Below are 27,076 nucleotides of genomic sequence, written 5' to 3'. Positions count from 1 at the left end.
TTCTCTTTGGTGACTGCAGGTCGTGTACTGGAGCTTCGCCAGGTCTCCTCCTTCCCATAGACCTCAGCGATATTGTGGCCTACTTTTCAGAGAGAAACACAGAGGCAGGGAGGGAGGAGGAGGAGGATAGACGTAGGAGCTCAGTAGTCATCGAGTCACAACCAGTCTGATCTCACATTCTGAAGAGATATACTGATATACCACTAGATCCTGGTGAAATACATTGAAGGTAAGTCTTCTTCATTAACCATTCAATGCTGACTATAATCTATATATATATGTATATATGTATATTGATTTTCTGTTGTCTGAGTGCTTCATATGCAATATCTACAACGAGCTGTCAAATCCTTAAGGAAGTAGGGTCAGGTTACTATGCAACAGGCTCACAATTTTTTGCTCTCTTTCTCCCTTTCTCTATTTCCTTCCAATTTTATGTACTACTCATATGTATAAGTACATTCATTTATGTGAACATTCTAGGCTACTATGTTCAGGCAAGTCCATGCCACCAAATCTGTCTTAGAAGAATAATCTTTCAAAAGGAATACATTTATTGACTCAATTATTTTATTGCGTATATTGTCAATCGTAGGATTGCACCTGTACTATGTATAATATATCACATTAGATCTATCAGAACGTCTCAGAGTATTAAACTTTTCGGAAGGAATGTGAACTGCATTTTCTAGCACTTAAAGTGATCAGGTCATGTATTTGGGGCACATATGACGCACTCGGAGAAGTTACATGGATTAAAAGAAGATACCCTCACATGTATCTCGAGCATGTTGACTTCATGTCTAGAAGACAAAGGGGATTTGTAACACAGCTCTTCACAGGAAAACATGGTGCAAAATTACAACCTGCTTAATACTGAAATGGAATCTTAGGCTCGTAAATGTCATGGCTGTCTTTGTCACAACTTCCCGTAATTTGTCTCTGGAACAACATAATAAATTCCAATTAACTATTTCCATCAGTGGGATAATTTACCTGTAAGTTTTTCCCTGCTGATGGTCATGGCATCTAACATCATTGGCCAAGAATTACCTATGTGGGGTAAAAAAGTTTTTTTTTCATAATTCAGATTTTTGCTATAATATGTTCTAGTATGTAGAAAAAGAATGTTTAGCTACTGTCGTATGAAGGGATATGTTGTGATACGCTGTATGTATATAAGTGTGTATATATATATATATATATATATATATATATATATATAAATATTTGTAGCACGCAAAAAAATGGCGACAGTACTGCGAACACCAATGTAACCTAAGCCGCTAAATATAAATAAATATGCATTACTGCTAAATCTACTTACAATAGGGTGGTTCTTAGTGCACATTTTGATCAAAATGTGTTTGCCCACCTGCCATGACAAGGCGTCCTCCATAGGTTGGGACCTACTCTGCACATACACACAGAACAGGTACTAAGCCTACATATATCTGGGGATGGTAGGAACCAGCATTAGGCCGGATTCACACGAGCGTATGCGTTTTGCGCGCGCAAAAAAACGCGTCATTTTGCGCACGCAAAAGGTACATAATAGCTCCGTGTGTCAGCAGCATATGATGCGTGGCTGCGTGATTTTCGCGCAGCCACCATCATTATGACACTCTGTATGTTTCTAAACAGAAAAGCATGTGGTGCTTTTCTGTTTTCATTCATAGTATTTACTGCTGTTGCGCGAATCACGCACGTCACACGGAAGTGCTTCCGTGTGCTGCGCGTGATTTTCACGCACCCATTGACTTCAATGGGTGTGTGATGCGTGAAAAACGACCAAATATAGGACATGTCGTGAGTTTTACGTAGCGGACACACGCTGCATGAAAATCACGGACTGTCTGAACGGCCCCCATAGGTCCGTGCGAGGCGCGTGAAAATCACGCGCTTTTCACGGACGTATTATACGTTCATCTGAATAAGCCTTTAAACTAATTAAAATCACCCAGGGCAGAATGGGAGGAGTACAAGAACAAAAAATGGAGGCAGTCACTAACCCCACATATATGGATCACATAAACAACACAAAATTTTGAACAGCACATTCCAACAAAATGATACAAAATGTGTACGCAGGTGCAAGAACAAATGTGACTGCAAATTTATACAGCACACAAAAAAATGGCAACAGCACACTGCGATCACCAATGGAACCTAAACCACTAAATAAAAATAAATATGCATTACATGCTAAATCTACTTACAATAGGGAGAATATAAATATTTGTATGTATGTGGTTAGTAGCAAGTTTAAGATTTATTGTTATTTGAAACATGCATATACATAGAAATGTCTGTATTTCCTACAGTTTATTGTCAAATTTATCTCCCAGAATCCACCTGAGGTCTCTTACAGAAAGAAAGTTAGAACTTCACTAACAGGTAAGTGAATATAAAGACAATACTGTATATAGTTTGAGTTTACATTTGTTTTCTTTATGTACTTTTTTTTTTTTTTTTGCTGGATGTAATTTCAAGTAAATTTAGTAATGAATATGATTCTTGTTTTCTTTTTCTGGTATGAAGTTGAGAACTAGGTTTTGACTGCTTACCTGACACTGCAGTTCAAAAATATTTACCGAGTGCTCCATCTTCTATTTTCAGTTTCCATTCGGTCCTTCTGTTGGACCACGTGACCCCCACTCTGGCTAACTAAATCTTAGGGTATGTTCACACGAAGTTTTTTGATGAGTTTTTTGACGCGGAAACCGCGCCGCAAAACTCCTCAAAAACCGCCCGAAAATGCATCGAAATTGATTTCAATGGGAGTTGGACGAGTTTTTTTACCGCGAGTAAAAAAAAACGCGTCGCGGTAAAAAGAAGCGTCATGACCCATCTTGAGGCGGTTTCCACCTCCAAAACCCCATTTCAATCAGTCAGAAAGAGGGAAAAAAACGCCTCGACTAGTGTTTTGACGTGTTTTTGTCAAACCACTGTGCAAAAACCGTCTGGAGCAGTTTTTGCAGGAGGAATTTTCTGTGTGAACATAGCCTTACAGTGTCTGCTGTGTGGACTGGCAGTCAGTCTCTCTATTCATTTCTATGAGACTCACATCGAGGCTTTCATAAGAATGAATAGAGGGACTGTCTTAACTGTCCCACAAATGCTTGTTCAGCCGACAGCTGTTCAATTTAGGTTATCTAGTGAGCCAGCCATAATTTAGGCCTGGTTCACATCATGTTTTTTCCTTTCATCCGAGATAAACGTAGAGCTCTGACAGAAGCATGGGATGTATCCCACTGTATATACATAGTGGGATACGTCTTCCGAACTCCCCTTTTTTAGCGCTACTTGAAGTGCTATGCCCGGGGAAGCTCCTGACGTCACTGTCCATATATGAACAGTGATTTCAGAAGCTGCAATGCCGGAGTCCCCTGCCAGGGCAATGCAAGTGCTCTGACCAAGGGCTCCAGTCCTAGTGAAGCCATTGACCTCACTGTCCATATATAGACAGTGACATTAGCAGATTTAAGATCCCTGAATTCCCGGCCAAAGCTTTGACAATGCCCTGGTAAGGGATTTCGCTCATGGGGAAGCCCCAGGTATGGACCGTGACGTCAGTGGTTTCTCCAATCCCGAAGTCCCCGGCCAGAGCGCTTCTGACGCTCCGATCTCCAATCCCAGAGACTCCTTAGAAGAGCCCTTAACAGCACGTCATGTCAGGGAGCTTCCCCAGGGCCGGAATCCCTGGGCCGAGCACTACCAGATGCTCTTCGCGGGAACGACGTTTCTAAGGAATCTCTCTGAGGTAAACGTTTAACTTGAGCGCTTCTGCAGCTTCGTTTTTCATTTTTGCTCAAAACAAAGATGCGCCAAAATTTATGCCCTTTTCCTGCCAAAAAAACTGGCACAAATCGCACAGTACATCTCCCCATTGAGCTTCAACTTGCAACTTGTTTTTTTATTTCTGAAACTAATTGGTATTTGGTTTCCATTATGTTTCCTTCATTTTGCCCACTTCTTCTATGTGGCAAGGTGAAGTAGCGTTATTTACAAGCACAAGATACATTTGCCACCCCCACAAAGTCTTTGTTTCTTACTCATCAAACTTTTTCACTATTCTGTGCTGCTGTGAACTCTGCTCTTACCATTACGTAGCTCTCAGTCTGTTACCTCTCCTCCACTCCTGTCCTCAATAACACCTTCACATGATTGGCAAGTCACCACGTAATGGTAAGAGCAGAGTTCACTGCAGCACAGAGTATTTCAGGAGATGAGCGTGCAGATCTTGTGCGGGGTGGTGACTTGCCAATCATGTGAAGGTGTTATTGAGGACAGGAGTGGAGGAGAGGTAACAGACTGAGAGCTACGTAATGGTAAGAGCAGAGTTCACAGCAGCACAGAATCTGCACACTCCTCTCCTGAAATACTCTGTGCTGCTGTGAACTCTGCTCTTACCATTACTTAGCTCTCAGTCTGTTACCTCTCCTCCACTCCTGTCCTCAATAACACCTTCACATGATTGGCAAGTCACCACGTAATGGTAAGAGCAGAGTTCACAGCAGCACAGAGTATTTCAGGAGATGAGCGTGCGGATCTTGTGCGGGGTGGTGACTTGCCAATCATGTGAAGGTGTTATTGAGGACAGGAGTGGAGGAGAGGTAACAGACTGAGAGCTACGTGATGGTAAGAGCAGAGTTCACAGCAGCACAGAATCTGCACACTCCTCTCCTGAAATACTCTGTGCTGCTGTGAACTCTGCTCCTACCATTACGTAGCTCTCAGTCTGTTACCTCTCCTCCACTCCTGTCCTCAATAACACCTTCACATGATTGGCAAGTCACCACGTAATGGTAAGAGCAGAGTTCACAGCAGCACAGAGTATTTCAGGAGATGAGCATGCGGATCTTGTGCGGGGTGGTGACTTGCCAATCATGTGAAGGTGTTATTGAGGACAGGAGTGGAGGAGAGGTAACAGACTGCGAGCTACGTAATGGTAAGAGCAGAGTTCACAGCAGCACAGAATATTTCAGGAGAGGAGCGTGCAGATTCTGTGCTGCTGTGAACTCTGCTCTTACCATTACGTAACTCTCAGTCTGTTACCTCTCCTCCACTCCTGTGCTCAATAACATCTTCACATGATTGGCAAGTCACCACCCCGCACAAGATCCGCACGCTCATCTCCTGAAATACTCTGTGCTGCCTTAAACTCTGTGGACAGGTCAGGATCCTGTTTCTTTTAAATGCTGCTGGGGAACCCGCACGATCCACTATATAAGGCTGCGCCTCCATCCTCTTCTGCCCCAGTCACTTATTCCCAAGCACTGTAGCGCAGCCTTATATAGTGGATCGAGCGGGTTCCCCAGCAGCGTTTAAAAGAAACAGGATCCTGACCTGTCCACAGAGTTTAAGGCAGCACAGAGTATTTCAGGAGATGAGCACGGCCGGGCACGGCCGGCCACGGGCAGCCGGTCGTTTTTCCGAGCCGTGCTCCCATTATAAAGTATAGGAGCACGGCCCGTAAAATAAAAAAAATAGAACATGTTCTATCTTTTTAACGGCACGGGCAGCTTCCCTTGAGAAAACGGGAAGGTACCCGTGGCTAACAGAAGTCTATGGGCCCGCTATTTCGGTCGTAATTACAACCCGTAATAACGGGTGTTTTTACGGTCGTGTGCATGAGGACCCGTAATGACGGGTGGCTACATGTGTGCACCCGTCATTACGGCAGCGTTGCTAGGCGACGTCAGTAAATAGTCACTGTCCAGGGTGCTGAAAGAGTTAACTGATCGGCAGTAACTGTTTCAGCACCCTGGACAGTGAATTCCGATCAGAATATAGAGTAACCTGTAAAAAAAAAGACGTTCATACTTACCGAGAACTTTCTGCTTCCTCCAGTCCGGTCTCCCGGCCGTTGCGTTGGTGACGCGTCCCTCTCGACATCCAGCCCGACATTCCTGGATGACATTACAGCCCATGTGACCGCTGCAGCCAATCACAGGCTGCCGCGGCCTCTGCAGCCAATCACAGGCTGCAGCGGCCTCTGCAGCCAATCACAGGCTGCCGCGTCAGGAAAGAAGGTCGGACTGGAGGAAGAAGAGGGACTCGTCACCAAGACAACGACCGGGTACGTATGAAATGCTTTTTATTTTATTTTTAATCAGCAGCCTCTTTTCTCTATCAGTGATTGATAGAGACAAGTGGCTGCCGATTTGTATAATATTTTTGACCGGGTTCGGTCAAAACGGGTTCGGCCGAACCCGGTGAAGTTCGGAATCTCTGCGAACCGAACTTTTCCCGATGTTCGGACTGAAACCGGGTTCGGTTGTCCCGGTTCGCTCATCTCTACTAAAGCAGACATGCCAGCTCCTCTTTAAGCAGCAATATATGTCAATATGGTTATAAAATTATTCTGTAAGATAAACGACGGCAATTGTACATAGGCTGAGAAGAAAAGATGGATGGGTGTAATCTACTGTTGCTCTAATTGGTGCTCTCCTCTCTTGGTCGTACTCCATCAGACCCATGACTTCCGCCACCTCTCTACCTCCAGAGTCCTTGATGAAGCATGACCTCACGTGAAACGGCCGTAGGCCGATATGCCACATCCCATTACCAGGATCTTACTAAAGGAAGATTTTTGCTACAGTGGCGAGTGCCACAGTTTTCCTATTCACTGTATACGAATGGTCTTTGCTGTATACACCACAGAGCACTACCTAAGCACTTGCACTGCGAGGTCCATGAAATAAGTTTACCTTTAACTCTGAGGGTGCTAACGATCCATGATCCGGGTATGGCAGTGTCAGTCTGCTTTCTTTTAATATAATTACATCTTATAAAGGTATATGGGCAATGCTTTTCACATACCATTCCAGCCCCGTTAGCAGCTTGGGAGTAAAAAAAATCTGGTGATCCAGATATCACTCATTGGAAAAGTAATGTCCTTATGAAAAGAATAAATAAAAAATGTCATAACTGGGAACATATACACAGTAAGAAAAATATGCCCCCCCAAGAAAAGGGTTCAACTATTTTACATCATCACCACAAAACAATACATAGAGAGATGGATAGATGGAATACATTTATAGTGATAGAGATAGATAGATAGATAGATAGATAGATAGATAGATAGATAGATAGATAGATAGATAGATAGATAGATAGATAGATAGATAGATAGATAGATAGATAGATAGATAGATAGATAGGCGCAAACACCCCCGATTGATAATGTTGCAGCCCCTTCTTTCTAGCAAAGCTTGACCCCTTGATGGTCACTAGCACCAGCAGCAAGCATTAATAATACATTTTTATAATAATGGGGATTTATATTAATTTGACAGCAGATTCATTTTGCTTGATGGGGAAGGGTCTGCCACCAAGTAGCAGCAGTGACAGGGCAGACTGATTAGAAAACTAAAATACAGATCCATGAATACAAGCCATCATAGTATGTATTAGTTTGTATTCACACTGCCGTCGAAGGGTCCTTTTGGACCCTCCATCGGCAGTTCCGTCACATTTGACGTAAAAAGAATTGCACAGCATGCAGCGATATTCTTATAGTCAAAATAGACATCACAACAGGACCCTAACTAAACAAATTATAAGTCAATGAGTTCCGTCAGGCAGCGTTGCTATCTGTCATAAGACGGCCGAGTGTAGTGAACAGGGCCATGCTTTGTGAGGGAGATGCACCAAACTAAATCTTTGCCCTGGATAAAAGAAAAATGTTATTCTGGTTGAACCATTACAGTCAATGGACCAACAATGTCTGTCCCAAGTAGAGAGCACAAGAATGTTCCCTAGTGGTATGAGCAGGCAGTCCCCTCTTATACTATCTTCCAAAATGTCAGAAGATAGGAATCAGCGCTCATTTAATTTAAAATAAAATAAAGATCTGTTATATCTACAGTTAGGTCCAGAATTATTAGGACAGTGACACAAGTTTTGCCATTTTAGCTGTTTACCAAAACATATTGAATATACAGTTATATAATCAATATGAGTATAAAGTGCAGACTCTCAACTTTAATTTGAGGGTATTCACATCCTAATTTGAGGACGGGTTTAGGAATTACATCTTTTTAATGTGTAGCTTCCTCTTTTTCAAGGGAACAAAGATAATTGGACAATTATCTCAAATGCTATTTAATGGGCTTCATGGGCTATTCCCTCGTTAATCCATCATCAATTAAGCAGGTAAAAGGTGTTGATTCCAGGTGTGGAATTTGCATTTAGAAGCTGTTGCTGTGAACCCACAACATGAGGTCAAAGGAGCTCTCAATGCAAATGAAACAGACCATCGTTAGGCTGAAAAAAATGAAGAAATCCATCAGAGAGATAGCACAAACGTTAGGAGCGGTGAAATCAACAGTTTGGTACATTCTTGAAAAAAAGGCCTGTACGTCCACGGAAGACAACAGTAGTGGATGATCGCAGAATCGTTTCCATGGTGAATAAAAACCCCTTCACAACATCTACCCAAGTGAAGAACACTCTCCTGGAAGCAGGTGTATCAGTATCTAAGTCTACCATAAAGAGAAGACTTCATGAGAGCAAATACAGAGGGTTTACCACAAGATGCAAACCATTAATCAGCCTCAAAAATAGATAGGCCAGATTAGACTTTGCCAAACAACATGTAAAGAAGCAAGCCCAGTTCTGGAACAGCATTCTTTTGACAGATGAAACTAGTATCAACCTGTACCAGAATGATGGGAGGAAGAAAGTATGGAGAAGGCTTGGAACGGCTCATGATCCAAAGCACACCACATCCTCTGTAAAACATGGTGGAGGCAGTGTGATGGCATGGGCATGCATGGCTGCCAATGGCACTGGGTCACTAGTGTTTATTGATGATGTGACTGAAGACAGAAGCAGCCGGATGAATTCTGAAGTGTTCAGGGATACACTTTCTGCTCGGATTCAACCAAATGCAGCAAGGTTGATTGGATGTTGCTTCACAGTACAGATGGACAATGACCCAAATCATACTGCGAAAGCAACCCAGGAGTTTTTTAAGGCAAAGAAGTGGAATATTCTGCAATGACCAAGTCCATCACCAGATCTCAACCCGACCGAGCATGCATTTCATTTGCTTAAGACAAAATTTAAGGCAGAAAGACCCATAAACAAGCAACAACTGAAGACGGCTGCAGTAAAGGCCTGGCAAAGCATCACAAAGGAGGTAACCCAGCGTTTGGTGATGTCCATGGGTTCCAGACTTCAGGCAGTGATTGCCTGCAAAGGATTCTCTACAAAGTGTTAAAAAAAAACAACATTTTATTTATGGTAATGTTAATTTGTCCAATTACTTTTGAGCCCCTGAAATGAGGAGGCTGTGTAGAAAAATGGTTCCAATTCCTAAACGTTTCATGGGATATTTTTGTTCAACACCTTGAATTAAACCTTAAAGTCTACACTACAATTGCATCTCAGTTGTTTAATTTCAAATCCAATGTGGTGGCATTCGGAGCCCAAATCATGAAGATTGTATCACTGTCCAAATAATTCTGGACCTAACTGTAGCAATTTCATATGACATCTATTTTCTGTGGGAGAATACATTTAAATTTTAGCTTCGATTTGTTTGTAGCAGCTATACTGTAGGTATTATAAAAAATACTTCTAGAGCTGAATATAAAACCATCATAGTTCAGCCTTCACTAAAATTTACACAGTAGGTAAATAATAAAAATAATAGAAACATTTTGATCAGGGGCATAAGTAGGAAAGACTGGGCCCCATAGCAAACTCTTGACCGGGGCCACCCCCGGGTGCCACAAGCAGCCCACCTTATAAATAGTGCCCCCTGTAGTCAGTGCTATATAGCCCCGCCTATAGACATTGTCACACCCCATTTATAGATAGCGCCCCCACCTCTCCCTTGTAGATAGTGCCATACAGCCCCCCAGTAGATATCGACATAAAGCCCCCACTGTATGTAGCACTATACAGCTCCCACTGTATATAGTGCCACACAGCCCCCCTCCCTTGTATAAAGTGCCACACAGCACCCCCTTAGTAGAACGTGCAGCACAGCCCCCCTTAGTAGATAGTGCCACAAACAGACCCCTGTAGATTGCGCCACACTCAGCCCCCTGTAGATAGAGCCACACTCAGCCCCTTGTAAATAGTGCCATACAGTTCCCGCATGTGTATAGTTCCACACAGCTCCCCCTTGTGTATAGTGCCACACAGCTCCCCCTTGTGTATAGTGCCACACAGCCCCCCTTTGTGTATAGTGCCACACAGCTCCCTTCCTTGTGTATAGTGCCACAAGGCAATGGCGCATCCGAGAAAGTTGTATCAGCCAGGGAGATGTCACTCAAACATGGAAAGGTGGGTTTGGAGGCAGGACTATGTGACACTTCAGGATAGCAGCAGCGCTCCATGACCCTTTAATGAGTAATTAGCATATAGTGTGCGCCGTTTTAAAAGTGGATTTTGCTGCATCTGAAAAAAACATACAGTGGAATGTTTGGAAATATTGACAGGTCGTGTATTAGCGCATGGTGGCGGTTCAAGGGGTTAAACCTACCAGATAGGTTCCCATGAAATATACAATGAATTGAGAACAATTCCATCTGCCCTGCAATTTTGTTATTATAAATATATCCTCTATAATTACAGATCCAGAACCAAGCTCAGGTCATACATACAGTACCACAACCAAGATCAGTACATAAATACAGCACTAGAACCAAGCCCATACATATATACAGCACCAGAAACAACCTCAGTACATAAATACAGCACCAGAACAAAGCTCAGTACATATATACATCACCAAAACCAACCTCAGTACTTATATACAACACCAAAACCAAGCTCAGCACATATATACAACACCAAAACCAAGCTCAGTACATATATACAGCACCAAAACCAATCTCATACGTATATACAGCACCAGAACAAAGCTCAGTACTTACATACAGCACCAGAACCAAGATCAGTACATATATACAACACAAGAACAAATACAGCTCAATTTAGTGCAACCCCTGCGGTATAGATTTGTACGGCGAAAAACTACAGCTTCCAGCAGGGCCGAACAATGGTGAGGATATGCTGGGAGATGCTGTTTCACACAAAAAAAAATCATACCACCATCATCTCACTGCAGATCATACAGTGACTACAGTGCTGATTAGAGGCAGAATAAACATTTACATTAAGTGACTCACCATTGACGTCTCAGATTCTAGTCTTTCTTCTCCCTCCGGTCCAGACATCTATGATGGATTTCTACTGGCCATGACCCATTTCTGCAGTTTTCCGCTCAGATGTCTTCAGCTTCTCACTTTTTAAACATTTCTGCACCTATAAACGAAGTTAAAATTCTCAACACCTCTAAATATAATAAAGCGCCATACACTGCACCTCTAATTATAATAGCACCATACACTGTGTCCCTGATTATAATAGTACCATACACTGTAACACACCGTGCCCCCAGTAGATAGTGCCCCCATAGTCCCCTGTAGATAGTGACCCCCATAGAGACTTTGTAGATAGTGACCTACATATAAGCCCCTGTAGATAGTGTCCCACATACAACCCTCTGTAGATAGTGCCCACATATGGACTCCAGAGCTGCAAGGCAATAGTGCTAACCACTGAGCCACCGTGCTTCCCTACATATGGCTTCCCTTATAGCTAGTGCTCCATGTATAGCCCACCTCTGTATATACTCTCACATATAGCTCCCCCTGTATATAGTGTCCCACATATAGTCCACCCGTGTAGACAGTGCCCTACATATAGCCACCCTGTAGCTAGTGCCCACAGGTAACCCACCCCTGTATATAGTGTCCCACATATAGCCCACCCCTATAGAAAGTGCCCTAAACAATAGCTCCCCTATAGATAGTGCTCTACATATAGCCCACCCCTGTATAGTGTCTCACATATAGCTCCCCCTGTATATAGTGCCCCACATATAGACCCCCCTGTAGATAGTGGCCCACATGTAGCAGCATCGGGGCCCCCTCCTAGCGACGCCTGCGGGCATGAGAACGCCTGTGTCGGTCGGCCCATACTTGTTGGAGGCTCGGCGGCGCGAGCCCCGTAGTAGCAGCGCTACTGCTGTAGTAACCATAACGGCTGCTAGTGGCGCCACTGGGCATATGGGGGGCGGGGGGGGCGTGTCGGCTGGCGGCATGGGCCCCCTCAAGCCGCGGGCCCTGTAGCGGCCGCTACGGCTGCTACCGCGATAGTTACGCCCCTGATTTTGATGTAATATGTAATTTCGTTTTAAACTCATCTGAATTAACACAAATGACAAAGCGACAATAATTAGACCTCATATTTGAAAAAAGTGTAATTTCGGCAGATACACAGTAATAATGAAAGTGATAAAGGACTTGTTCATCCTCTGCATCACGACAAGTAAATTTCGACATGCTGTGTCTTGTGCTTGGTAATCAGGTCAAGGTCGTGATTCCTTTTTGAACGTCTGCAGCTTTTCTTTTTTTGCAGACACACAATGCTCCACTCGGCTTTTATTGGGACACTGGGAACTAATTTAAAAAAGCTTTTTTATATCAATAATGCAACCTTCTGAGATTAAAATACCAGAAAATAGCTTAGACGCCTAATTTTTCAAGCACCAGCAATAGATTTTTATCATAGTGTGATGCCAACTATAGATTTTTGCAGCTGGAGTATTTCTTATGCAATCTCCCAAGTGGCCCATGACAGTGACGCTGGATGGTCTTGTTGGCAATTGGCAACCAGCTAAGGCTAGAAAAGGATAGTAGAGATTTTTTAAATGGTGCCACTAAAGTGAGTGAACATTTGGGGGACATGTAGAGTTCTTAAACTAGCCAAAAGCTAAATTAGAAGATTTTGCTTGCAGTAACACTTTCATCTAGTAATATGATAGCATGTGTACACTAGATAATTAAAACTAGAAGAAGAGTATAATTGTTGTTCTTCAGCACCGCTGCAATATGAGTTCTATAGCAGACAATGTTCCATACATAACTATGTGTGTTATGGAAAGGCATAATTTGGCTCTTCGGGTAATGTAGACTAGCAAGATTATTTGGTCTATGTATCAACCCCTTCCAGTGGTACTAAAAATCACTGCCAAATACCATGGTATATTTATTTATATAAATTGTCTAAAATGACATGAACAGGTTCGATTACAATACACTTCTGATGAAGTTCTGTGATGGTGGTCATAAATGTTGTTAATCTGGAAATGATGGTCTGAAATTACTGGTAATCTGCATTATTCTTTTTGAGGCGTTAAAACTGCAAAGCCTTGACGAATGCAGCAGGATGTGTTCCTCTAAATGGGTCATAGTAGGCAAGTGCCATGTTTCCTGCACAGTCCCCTCTAAAAGAATGATCCTACTATGTCTCCAGTTGGGGCATCAGCTTTTTAGCAATGGGAACTATCAGACCTCAAGCATAGGGCCTAAAGGAATAGAAAGGAGTGATCTGCTTTACTTTTATATACTGTGCTTTAAATTCAATGCTCATTGTGGCTATATTGCCTATGTACGCGACAACTTTTCAGTACTCCAGCACCTCTTGACCAAAAGTATCTGGGCACCCATTCTAATTAGTTCACTTAGCCATTTCAGCCTCACCCATTGTGACAAACATAAACATTCACAATAGAATGGGTCATACCAAAGAGATTAGTTTAACTATGACAATGTCATAGGATGTCAAAATAAGTCAGTTTACCAATTTTCTGCCCAGCCAGAGCTGCCCTGGTCAACTTTTTTTTGTTCTTATTGTAAAGTGGGAACACGAAGAAGGAACAACAGCTGAGCCACAAAGTAATAGTCCTGAAGCCTGTAGTGCAAAAAAATTGCCTTCTTTTAGTTGCCTCATGAAGGGAGCTTTGGCCGAGCAGCTACATACAAACCCCAGATCAGTAAGCACAATGCCAAGTGTTAGCTGGAGAGGTCTTAAGCTCAGAAGCATTGAATCACGCTCCAACATTGGATACTCTGATGGATGAATATGGGTTTGGTGGATGACAGGAGAATACTTCCAGCCTATATGCACATTTACAACAGTATGTTCGAAGCAAGATAGTGATTTTGGCATTCCTTTTATGGTTTAGGCCAGGCTTTTTCACCATTCCAGTTAATTGACTACTTTCAATTTTGTGGCAAAGCTTTGAGCCTGGTCCCTTGACCAAATATATCCATAAAAATGGTTTATCAATAAACTGTAACCCGGCCTTATTGCAAAACAACAATAACCTTGTACCCTTATGGCTCAAATCTCTGCAGTTATATTCCGACATGTAGTGGAAAACCTTCCCAGGAGTGGAGTGGAAGCTACTATTTTGGCAAAATACATATTAATTCCTGTGGTTTTGGAATGAGCACATACAGTATGAATGTGATGTTTGGGTGCCACATTCTTCTGGCCATTAAATGTAAATATGTACACGAAATTTGACCATTACCATAGTTTTAGTTTCGACCATAAACCTATTTGTGCCATGGGCTCTGTGTCAATAATTTGTTAGTAACACTGATTGCTTACACAGAATAAGCATTTATTGTTGGGTGCTTAATTAAAAAATGTTTTTAGTTATTTTATACTTGGTGTTTTAAACCTTTTGTATGTCATTTTTTAAATTCGCCCCCACCTAGCATTTATGGACATTTCTGTACATTCCATAGTAATAGTATGGTTTGTGGTCTTGTGAGTGTCTTGCACATGTCTTAATATACACTGACGGGCCTGTTTTTATGGTGTTCTGCTGAGGTAGGAGGTCACAGTGGACGGATGCTGGTGAATGCCCCATGGCAGCGGCTATCTCAGTTCATTCATCGAGTACAAGCTATAACTTGGAAACATTGTTTAGGTAAGAAATTTGTTTCCCATTATGGAAATGCACTTCTTACTCTAGGAAAACCAGAAAAGATGTAATTGAGTTCATTGTGTCCATCACTTGTTTTATTTCAGTTTAAAGTGAATTTCCACTATCTAACACCATTTCGTTGTTTTTTTTTAATCTTAACTGGTCCAAAATTCTATGCTGATTAATTTTATAAACTGTATTTTTAGGTCTGATTCTGATAAAGATCTCCAAATCCTCTGAATAGACAAAGTTAAAGTGAACTTTATGCTGCCCTTTGTGTTGCAGCGCGATATGAGCGCTGTGAGTAATGAGTCCAGCATGTTTTTGAGTTGCCGCTCCCGCCGCAAAGCCACCGCTGATTGACAGCTTTCTCCCTGCGCACAGTAATAGGGAGAAAGCTGTCAATCATTGGCGGCTGGGCGGTGGGAGCGGCAGCTCATGAATAAAGTTGGACTCCTTCCTCCCAGCACTCGCACAGAACTCGCAGCATAAAGTTGCTGACAGGTTGCATTTAAAAAAAATTGTAGTCTTTGTACCTGCAGCCACCACTAGTGGGAGCCTAGGAGCTTACTGCACACTGTTATTGTTGAGTTCAATAAATATATACAGTATGCGGTTTGCTCCTAAGCTCCCTCTAGTGGTAGTTGCAGGAAGCTAGAAGTTTACGATTCAGGGAATTGGTGTTTTGTATCAGAAAAACTGAGCTATTACCACTATTAAGATAAATTAAGAGATTATTCAGCACAGAGCTTTCAACCTAAAAATGACATGATGTTAAAATGTGCACTTTCACTTTAAGTTAAAATGAAAGCTGAATAACATCTTTGAAATCTTCTGAGACATTAAAATAAATTATTCTAAGATTATTTCATTTAATGGACATTTTCAACTTTTACATTCACAAATATATCATATAAAAATATATAATTTACATACAAACCAATGAAAACACTAGAGATTTATTATAAAAATTTAAAGGAACAAATAAAACATCATAGTAAAGAAGCAGTGATAAGGCCACACCTAACTAGTAAGTTGGTTTATCCACACGCAGCCACAAATATCTTCCAAGATCTGCCCAAAATCATTCTGCGTTAGATTAACACCAGATTAAGGCCTAGTTCACACAGAGTTTTTTTGCAGGCAGAAATAGTCTGAAGGAATTTTGAGGCAGATCTTGAACTGCCAGCGTTGTTTTAACGCTTTTTTATTTTGTGGTGTAGTATGCCCGTGACCGTTGAATCTAATGCAAGGACTGCTGTAAAAAAAACCGCACAAAACCATTCAGAAATGAGCGCCGTGGGTTTTCCCTGCCTCCCATTGAATTCAACAGGAGGTTAGAGGCGGAAACCGCTCAAAAAAAAGAGCATGACACTTTTTTTTCCCGCGAGCGGCCTAAAGCCACCCGGGAAAAAACCGTCTCTGCCTCCCATTGAAATGGGAGAGGGGCGATTTAGGACATTTTTGGAGCAGATTCCAACGCGGTTCCTGCATCAAAAACAGTGCCGAAAAACTCAGTGCGAACTGACCCTAAAATTTCACTTTTGTGGAGGTTCACAAAATCATTTTGAGGATAATCCTATTAGCCATATACAGCATAGTTAACAGCGCACATAAACTCCAGTGACCTTCATTCCAGAGCGCCATTGCAATCTTTTCTTCATTAAATGCAGACAACTTTAGAGGTGGTCATTTAGAATTACTCACATTACTAGTTCTATAGTTCAGCACTGGGGGTGCGACCGATTCCCACCTTGGATTTTCTGTTGTGAACTTTCCAAAGGGCTTCGGTAGCAGAAAAAGTTAATAGCATTGTTCACCCCTTCCTGGAGGAGAGATGGACAATATAACCTTTTTTTGCTAACATTTTGTGGTCTGTGGAGAGAGGAGCCCTTTCCACACTGGCCATTCAATTCGGAGCAGAAGCTAACATGAGCTGAGATCCTCCTCCTTTCACTGAGCTCCAAACAGCCACCCAAGCTCCATATATAGTGTATAAGCCCTTGAACTTTAGAAAGTAGTCTTAGTTTTCATTGACTGTTACTCTATTTTTTTAGATGAAGAATTGTTATGTTGGACTCTGCTCTCAGGTTATGGAAGATACGACTATTTGAAGGGATTGAATAGGATATGACACAAATCAATAGATATCCTAAGAAAAAGAAACCTTCTCCCCCTTCGAGGATCCATCCGCCACTCCAAACTACCATTCATGTCTCCTATGCAAATCGAGTACCAGGACCATGTGGTCATATCTATAAATTTGTCATATATTAGTAATCAGAAGTTAGAACAATACATACATATTGCTATTTCTATACATAGGGACTTCAGCAATATTTGTCAGGGCATTGACCATACACATCCTGTATATCGCTCGTCTTCTATATTTTCTCCAAATACCACAAGCAATCTGCAATATGCACCTCTGGCCGAGTGCACACTGAAAGCATTCTTGGCCCCTGTGCAATAAAGATCATTGATATCTTAACACCTGTCCTAGTCATTCACAGGTTCACACATCCCATTTTAGAGACAATTTTCTTTTAGAAATAGATGTAAAGTATCCCATAGATGTCTTGTTAGGAGCAAGAGAGTATCTAGGTTATCTATTGTTCTGTAGGTAGACCTTCAGGTGTCTATTGTGGAGGAGGGTAGTTAGATACCTGACGTCCAGTGAAGGAGCATAGGTTCGTAACCAATGTCTAGTTTGAAGAATAGGTAGAACTGTAGGATTTAGGGCTGTTCCTGCTTTTCCGTGGAATACAATAAGTAGGTACCTGATGTCCAATTTCAATCATAGCCAGGACCAGTGTCGAGTGGAGAGGGTAGGTTAGTACCTAAAGTCCAATTAGATTAGATTGATATGATGACTATTAAGTATGTAGGTTGGCCTGGTCTCCAGTGGTGGGAGGTTATGTAGCTGATGTTGAGTAAAAAATTGTATGTAGGTACCTGTGGTCCAGTTGGAGAGGGTAGGACCAGTGTCCAGTGGTTGTAGTTAGGTAGGTACTTAATGTTCAGAGAGGATGTTAAGTAAGTGACCTGCTGTAAAGTGAAGTGAATAGTCAAATACCTTGTGTCCAGGAGGGAGAGGGTAGGTAGGTACTAGTTGTCCTTTTGATAGCCTGGTTTTTAGTGGGGGAGAGTATATGCAAGTTGGAGAGTAGATAGCTAACGTACAGTGGAAGATGGTAGATAGGTCACCGGAGATATAGAAAGGAGGGTCATTATAGTAGGCAGGTACCTAGAGTCCAGTAGGGCAGAGTAGGTATAGCAATAAATAAATGGAAATATCAGCTCACCCTTCCAGGTAAACAAAGAAGACAGCGATCTCCAAGCTATAGGAACAACATTCAGGAGGAAAAGATCAGCACTCCTTGTGGAATTTGAAAAATAAATATTTTTTTATTAATTTAGATAGCCAGCGGAAGGCTGAACAGCTTAAAGTGGACAAAATACGTAAAACGTCTGTCCCCTCTGGCGCGTTTCTAGCTCACAAGAGCCATTACTCATAGATAGGGGTAGGTAGAGCTAAATTCCAGTGAATAGAAGCGAATGAAGGTACGTGGTATATAGAAGGGGAGAGTATGTAGATACCTGACATAAGGAGTCATACAGATATCTTGAAAAGGGTGAAAATGTGAACAAACCAGTAGATAGGCCTAATTTACATAAAACCCCAAAACTAAATTTGCTGACCTTGAAACCCATTACCTAAATGTATTTTTTCTCTGAGTAACATAATTATTAAGGGTAACCCTAAATTGATAGCTGGGAGCAGGAAAAGGGCAGCTATCGCTAGATGATCAATCCCCTCTTTATGCCTAACACCTGCCTACTATACATGGCATGGAGAATAGGCGGTCAGTTGGATTTTTGGTTTGTTTTTGGTGACAACATGAATAATAGTTAACATAATACAGAACAAAGTAATGTGCAACCATTTTACAACTCTGTTTTTGCTTTTCTCAATACTGACTTTTATAATATTTTATCCTCTTCAGAATGAAACGAGTTAGACTGACTGTTACTAATGACAGCAAAGTTGTCGAAGGACCAAAAAGAATAAAGAAACAAAAAAAGTACGCTCTATCACCTAAACTTCAGAAATCTCAAATGCATTCCTGCATGCTGGACTGGGGGAGTCTGCCTCACCATGTGGTCTTGCATATCTTTCAGTACCTTCCACTTGTTGACAGGGCTCGTGCATCATCTGTTTGTCGCCGTTGGAATGAAGTTTTTCATATTCCTGAACTATGGAAAAAGTTTGAGTTTGAACTGAACCAGCCAGCTACATCATACTTGAAGTCTACTCACCCTGATCTCATCCAGCAAATCATTAAAAGACATGCTAACCATCTTCAGTATGTTAGTTTCAAGGTATTGTACAGAACACTTTAGCAATAATAGAATACATGAAGAAACTAATGTGATAATAAAATCCTAAATTCGTTAAACCTTATTTGTCAGTGAAAGAAAATCTCTGATATTGATGTTCTGTTGGGAGTACCATCCTTTTTCTGTTATCTGTATATATACCAGCCTGAAGTTTCGGCTTTAATCCTTAAAGGGGTATTCTAGCCTTTAGCATTTTTCACCTATCCACTCAATAGGTGGATAAATGCTACATCTGTAGCGGTTTGATCACCTATCGTCAAAATGGGATACCACAGTTACCGTTCCCCCCAGTCGCAAGACGCCAGCTAGTAGGAGTTTGAATGGATTTATAATTTAAGCAAGAAAATTATAGCGGAAGTCTACGCCAGCTCCTCTGTGTGGTGCAGCAAGGTAAAGGCCCTGTACCTTGCCCCCCATTAATCGAACTACCCTCCTTCCCCACCCAGATTGGACAATTAAAAAAAAGTTAACTTACCTCACAGCCCCTCCCCTCCTTGTCCTCTTAGGCACTCTCAGCATGCTACTGCTCATACAAGGTCCCGATGCTGGGCAGCGTTAAGACGTTGTATGTGACGCAGCACTCAGGATGTTGTGTGAGCTGCGGTATTATAAGGAAGCCTGAAGGAACCCGGAGAGGCGAAGCGAAGAGGAGCGGTGAGCATATATTTTTTTTATTTTATGTACGATCCGGAGGGGGGAATGGATAACGCACAGCGTTACTTTAAGAGAGGTCCTCTGCTATCACTCCCTCACTATATTTACTCATTATAAATTAAATATGACTGATATATATGGATTGTATACCATTGAGTTTTCTCTTTATTTTTCAGGTTGATAGCTGCACAGAATCAGCAGAAGCAGCTTGTGACATTCTCTCTCAGCTTGTAAATTGTTCCATTAAAACTCTTGGGTTAATATCTACAGCAAAACCCAGTTTCATGAATGTTTCCAAGGTAAAAATAATAGGATTTATATTAGGGTTTCAAATTGAGGATTTGTGTTAAAGTGTAGCTAAACGTTCGACAAACTTCTGACATGTCATAGAGACATGTCAGAAGTTTGGATTGGTGGGGGTCCGAGCACTGTGACCCCCACCAATCGCTAGAGCGAAGCAGCTGAAGCGTCCGTGTGAGCGCTCAGCTGCTTAGTTTCTGTTCAGCTTTTTCCGGAAAGCCGATGTATCGATGTACGGGCTCATAGACTTTCTATTGAGTCCTTACACCGATACATTTATTTCCGGAAATAGCCGAACAGACACGAAGCAGATGAGCGCTCACACGAACACTTCAGCTGCTTCGTTCTAGAGATTGGTGGGGGCCTCCGTGCTCGGACCCCCACCAATCCAAACTTCTGACATGTCACTATGACATGTCAGAAGTTTATCGAATGTTTAGCTACACTTTAAGTGCCGATGACCATTTTGTGCATTAAAAGATAACAATAGTAAAATGCACTATTATCATGGTAACTACTGACAAAGAGGATATTTGTGTAAAAACATGTCGCCTAACTTCTGGAGATGGGAAACAAGAACAGGCACATGAGGCGAGCTGCGTACAGTGTGATAAATGCTTTATAAGTTACCATTTTTGAAGTGCATAATAGAACAAGCCACATTGATCCCATAAAAGAGCACCTCTTTAAATGAAATAACCACATGACCACCCTAATAAAGCACCCCCTTAATAGAGTCAGTCACAGTGGCCCAAAAGCTTTGCCAGCCATAGTCAGTGCCATTCATAGTCAGTGCCCAAATAACAGTGCCAGCCACACAATATAATAAGCTTAAATGTGTATGCTCTTGCACTACTCTCCGTCTACCCTTGCCGGATGTTACACGTGAGCTGCCAACCAGCTGCTGCTCCAGAACGGCCACGACAGCCTTTGGTTTGTTAACATAGGTTAAATGTGCTCAATTAGATGAGGCTCATTGTGTAGATAGCGGTAAAGGAAGTGGGTATAGGAGATTTATATTCATAACATGCTTTCTATAAATGACAATCACTTATGCCTGACACATGGGTTAACCGTGTGTTATAATAGCCGTACAATATATAATCAGTAATAATGTATTTTCTGTTTCAGTCTCATTTCGTATCTGCACTGACTGTAGTCTTTGTCAACTCAAAGTCATTGTCTTCAATAAAAATTGATGATACTCCTGTGGACGACCCTTCATTAAAGGTTTTAGTGGCGAACAACAGCGACACTTTGAAGCTATTGAAAATGAGCAGCTGTCCTCATGTATCACCTGCTGGTAAGAGAAGCTAGTCGAGGTTTTTTTTGCTAAAGTTGTATCATCTGCGTATCTTTTCCTATACTTAACATTCTTCAACTTTAGTTTAGAATATTTCTCAACATAATTGTGCTCCCTATTCCATATCAGTCAGCAGTTTTATCCTGTACTTCTTGAAGTCTTATATACCTTATATATCTTATATACTTGTATACCTATAATTCTAGATAAATAATCAGAATAAGCCATTAGATTTCTAACGTTAATCTGTTTTCCCTTGGTCCTAACAGCAGCACAATAATGTATTTCTGCCTCTGTGTAATAGTAGAACAGATGGAATTTTTTATTTAATCAAACTATTCAACTAGAGCCCCCTCCCTACATAGGGACATCTAACCCCTCCTACCATGTGTTTATTATAAAGTAGTAGCCTTAATTAGGACGGCAAGCTTGTGCTGCTGTTAGGACTAGGGGAAAACAGATAGAAATCTACTCTTCCCTTACGTCCTACAGCAGCACAATAATGGGGAAATAGCAAGAAATAACCCCATAGGGAGGGCCCTCTTGACTAATGTAACTCAAAATTCACCGCTCAAGAGCCGTCTCCTCGGAGAACCAAAAATTCAGCCTATAATGGTTGATAAATATTAAGTGATAGCTCCAAGCTGCACAGCAAATCTGATCCAGCGGGATCAGACTTTATTCAACCCAAGAGGTGGCCACTGCTTTAGTAGAGTAGGTTCTAGAAAAATGAGGTGAATCAGAGATTTAACAATGTAAGCCAGCCTTAGTGGCCTCTACACTTCATCTATCCAGGGTACGTTTGGTGAATTTTAATTCTTTGTTTCTTACAGGAAACAATAAATTCTCAACCTTCCTAATCTCTTACTCCAGCCAAATAGATCTGAAGACAACAGCACAGATCTAGGAATGGAGATTATGCTCCTCATGAGAGGAAGACACGTGCCAGAACACTGGAAGGGAGTACAAATGAGGGAGCTTTGGAGTGAAGTTTGGCAGTAGCCTTAGCGAGACCATGTCATGGAGGAATAGGATGTATGGATTGTGATGTGTCCGCCCCCTTTCTCTTGACAGATGTTATGGTTAGGGGCGGACGCATCACATGTGCAAACCGTGCAGGAGCTCAGTACATTGCATGTAAGGGACTGAGACAGTGTCTCAAAGTTATTGGTGCACCGTTGGAGAGACACCACGTAGTGTGCCATGGTAAATTATTGGAGAGCATAGGGGCCAACACATCCCACACCAGGGACTCTCTACCGCCTGTGTCAGCCCTTGATTATGACCAGGAGGAAATAACTTTTTAGGATTGGTAATTATGTGGGACCTCTTCCAGAGGTTCAGAGGTAGGCGAGCATAAACCTCTTAGTACTAAAACAAAGTCTAATTTTGCCATAGGTCTGACGATAGTAGATCTCATTCTATCAGACCATTTCAGGAACCTTTTGACCAAGGGCTTTTGTGACAAGGATCTTACCCAAAAAAGCGGACCTGAACTAAGTTTGGACCTTTCAAGTTGGTAGACTCAGTTGTTTTCAGAATCCTTCCTGCTGGAAGTGTAGGATGTTGTTAATCCGCAGCTTTGAACCATCCACTCCTTGAGTGGAATACGAAGCTGAAAAAAATCAATTTGAACCTTGTGTAAGTATTCTTGGTAGATCCAGACCCAAACTGTGAGAAGGTCTTCATAAATTCATTAAAGAGTCCTTTAGATTATAAAAGGGGCTGGTCAACCTTCCGGCTGTCAGGTTGAAACCCTTCTAGTGCTGGCAGAGTTGAGTGCTCTGAGACCCCAAGTTCTGCACTGGGGGCAGTGCCAAGTAACATCCTCGACTCATCTGAATGAGGTAGGAATACCATAACCTCTGTGGCCAGAACGGTATGATGGCTTTTACCGTGGCCTTGTCTTGCCTGATTTTCATCAATACACTGAGTATCAAGGAAACCAGAGGGAAAAACATAGACCAGCCTGAACCTCCTAGGGATACACAGGACATCCACTGCCGAGAGATTGTCTCCCTGATAAAGGGAAAGAAATGTTTCCACCTTGGCGCTGAACCTGTCCTTCATGCAGAGCCCAAGACTGCTCGGTCATCCTGATTGACTTTGTTAAGGGCTATGGAGCCTCTTAATACCCTTCTAGGGAATCTTGTTCTGCCTTGATATTTACTTCTGTGGCATCGGAGGAAATTTTTCCATGACTGAAGTGTCTATGTCTACCTCAAATACTGCGATAAAGATTACCCCTTCTTGTCAGAGAAGCTCTCAACAATTTTAATCAGCTCGACTGCGACTCAGAGTTTAAGCCAGAGAGAATGTCTACCAGTGGTAGATAGGGCCATTGTCTTGTCTGACAACCTTACTTGTTTGGATAGTATCACCCTGGTAGTCAGGGGCCAAACTAATGATACCATCACATGTAGCTCTGGCATCTATATCAACTTGGATCTGTAGAATCCAACTTTGGTGAGCCTTGGAAATTTCCAGAAAACAATGGAACCAGGGATTCCCAGCCAATCTTCCATGCTGACACCCGCCTGGCCCACAGCCGTGCAAGATCTGAGATCAGGCACATTTAGCTTAGCTGTAGGATAAGGTATTTAAAAAAAAAAAAAAAAAAAGTCTTTGGCTGTCAGGGAATGCTGGGAGTTGTCGTTTCACAAGAGCTGGAGCGCCAAAGGTTGCTAAGATGCATTCATGTTATTCGAAGCCCGACGCGTAGTAAATTGCGCCACTGAACCTGCTCAGCAGAGTAGGCCCTTCAAGCGCACACTTGAAGATTTGACCTGAACTCGGCAGGTACAACAGTAGCCTGGACAAATTAGGCGATAGCCTTATAAATCTTTGGAGGAGGACCTCACTGCTTAATTGTAGCTCATCCATAGGAAACATGAACTGTAATCAGGATGTTTACTCTTCTGCCATCATAGCTTTTTTCCACTTTGAAGGCCCTAGGTCCCCTAGATGTAGAGACTAGAGCTTCCCCCTGGTCAACATCGTGGTCCCTTGACCGGGTGGACTTCAACTATTTCCATTAGAATGATAAATTGACTGAGGGCATTGCCCATGGCAATGCTTAGACCTTCCTGATAGAAGGAAGACTGATTCTTTCATCTCAGCATGGATTTTTGAAAAATCCTTAAATCACTGGTCTTCCATATAGGTACTTGCTAGGCCTTAAGCTATATAGCTTCTGCAATCTGACAAGAGCAGGCACAATTAGCTCACAATAGCTATTGACCTCATCTTGTAGTGATGGTTCACCAGCAAGGTCACAAGGGCGACAATCTTGGCACTTATATCATAAGTTCATAACTACAGGCAGGCGGATATCACAATCCCTGCAGCTATTGTGCTTTCAATTGGAGGTTCTTTTTCTTTTACAACCACAGCTGGGGCTGCACACAGACCCTTGTTAGGCCCCATGCACACGACCGTAAAAAAAACTCTGTAATTGCGGACTACAATACGGTCCGCAAATACGGACCTGCCCGGTTCTATTGGCTACGGACACCTTTTCGTAGCGCTACGGATGGGTGTCCGTGCCGTTGTATCGTGCCGGGAAATATGGAGCATGTCCTACTTTTCTGATTTTACGGGCCGTGCTTCCATATTTTGTCGGAACGGGACCCTAGCGCAGATGTGAACGAAGCCTTAGTACACCTCCGAGGAATCTAGGAAGTTCAGCATAACAAATGAAAACAGTAACACAGTGCAAAGCAGGCTAGATGTCCTTATGTAGGCAGGAGACTCTAGTTAATTAGTTTGATTTAGTTAAAAATTCCATCTGTCCTACTAGTTCACAGGGGCAGAAATACCCCATTATTGTGCTGCCGCAGGAGGTAAGGGAATAACTATTTCTGACCACAATGTCAAAATAGCTGCAAAAAGCCCAGTTGTTTTGCAAAGCCACAGCAGTTTTGGTACTATATATCAGCAAAAACTGTGAAATGACCACAATATGTGAACACAACCTAATAGTAGATGTTGTGAGGGCAAAGTTTCTGAACATATACAGACAGATGTGAAGGGGCCATCTGATAAATGGAGAAAGAGATTTTTTTCTTTAATCAGATATACTACAAGGTTTATTATCTTTCCATAGACATTTTTTTTTAAAGGAATCTTGTTACATCAAACATGCTGTCCCATCTTTTGGCAGCATGTTATAGAGAAGTTGGGGCTGAAAAGATGGATATATAGTTTTGTTGGAAAAAGTTCAGGATAATCTTTAATTATTCATTTAGATTTCTACTCACTGTAGACTAAAGAGTCCAGTGGGCAGTACTATGCAGTGATTTCGGCACAAATGCAAGGAAGGCTGTCAATCACTGGTTAAAACATCCCACTGGACTCTTTAGCACAGAGTCACTGGTGATTTAAATCAATAGATTACAAGATCCTAAATCTTTTCCCACAAAACAATATATCAAACTACTCTACTCCTCCTGCTCTATAACATAATGCTTGCAGATTGGACAGCATGGTAGATGTGGCAGGCTCCCTTTAAATGATAGGTATGCTTTAATTATTAATAGGGTTAGCTAAGGTCCAACAGTGTAACAGGGTTGGTATCTTTGCTTTATGGTTTGTGGATTGTGGTCACAACCTCTGCAGATACAGTCCAACATGTATGAAAATCAAAAGCAGTAATCAATCAAGTTAACAAAAAAATCTTAGGCTTGTGTGTGATGGAACTAGATAATGGGGACAAAAAGAGGACAAAACGTTTAAATAAATCAATAAAGGATTGATGGTCAGCTGGTGTCTATGATAGGACCTTTAAAACCATGTATTAATGGTAGTCTAAAACACTAATAAAACCATGATTCTTGTTTTATCATTAGGAATTTTGTGCGTTGCTGATCAGTGTCATGGACTTAGAGAACTTGCCCTGAATTACCATCTTCTGAGCGATGAATTACTTTTGGCCCTTTCGACGGAAAAACATGTCCGCCTTGAACACCTTCGTGTTGATGTAGTCAGTGAAAATCCAGGTCAAACACAATTTCACACCATTAAGAAGCAAAGCTGGGACGCTCTAATCAGACACTCTCCAAAAGTCAATATTGTTATGTACTTCTTCCTGTATGAAGAGGAATTCGATGCATTTTTTCGAGAGGAGACTCCAGTAACTCACCTGTACTTTGGGCGTGCTGTGAGCAAGGCAATGCTAGGCCGTATAGGCATGAACTGTCCACGACTGATTGAGCTGGTGGTTTGTGCAAATGGACTTCAGCCTTTGGATCATGAGCTGATTCGTATTGCTGACCGTTGCAAAAACTTGACCGCCATCGGTCTTGGGGAGTGTGAAGTGTCTTGCAGTGCGTTTGTTGAATTTGTAAAAACGTGTGGGAGAAGACTGACACAACTGTCTATTATGGAGGAAGTACTTATTCCAGACAACAAGTACAACTTGGATCAAATTCATTATGAAGTTTCGAAGCACCTTGGAAGAATGTGGTTTCCGGATATGATGCCTACGTGGTAGACTAAAGAAGGCTATGACTTAGGATGTGTCTTACCTTTGCTTGCTATGCAATTATATGTTACATAGATAAGATGTCAAATGAAGATGTATTTACAAACCAAACAAAGTAATTTCAAAA

The 27,076-nt window shown here is 42.0% G+C and overlaps 1 protein-coding gene across 3 annotated transcripts; it reads left to right on the top strand.

Annotated features, from left to right (window-relative positions):
* Positions 1 to 27,076, top strand: LOC142750960 (F-box/LRR-repeat protein 21-like). Of its 3 annotated transcripts, XM_075859942.1 has the most exons (8): positions 1 to 229; positions 2,349 to 2,397; positions 14,717 to 14,812; positions 18,817 to 18,894; positions 19,012 to 19,192; positions 20,041 to 20,163; positions 21,296 to 21,467; positions 26,315 to 27,076. In XM_075859942.1, the coding sequence occupies exons 3-8, from the start codon at positions 14,751 to 14,753 to the stop codon at positions 26,956 to 26,958; spliced, it is 1,260 nt and encodes a 419-aa protein (XP_075716057.1). In that variant the 5' UTR covers positions 1 to 229; positions 2,349 to 2,397; positions 14,717 to 14,750; the 3' UTR covers positions 26,959 to 27,076. The 3 variants fall into 3 exon arrangements, with proteins under 3 accessions (XP_075716057.1, XP_075716055.1, XP_075716056.1); XM_075859940.1 differs by having other exon boundaries at positions 18,817 to 19,192; XM_075859941.1 differs by lacking the exon at positions 14,717 to 14,812 and having other exon boundaries at positions 2 to 229; positions 18,817 to 19,192.

Source organism: Rhinoderma darwinii, chromosome 3 (genome assembly GCF_050947455.1).
Source record: "Rhinoderma darwinii isolate aRhiDar2 chromosome 3, aRhiDar2.hap1, whole genome shotgun sequence".
Lineage (NCBI taxonomy): Eukaryota > Metazoa > Chordata > Amphibia > Anura > Rhinodermatidae > Rhinoderma > Rhinoderma darwinii.
The sequence above is the reverse complement of the archived record's forward strand: the minus strand, read 5'-3'. Positions and strand labels throughout refer to the sequence as shown.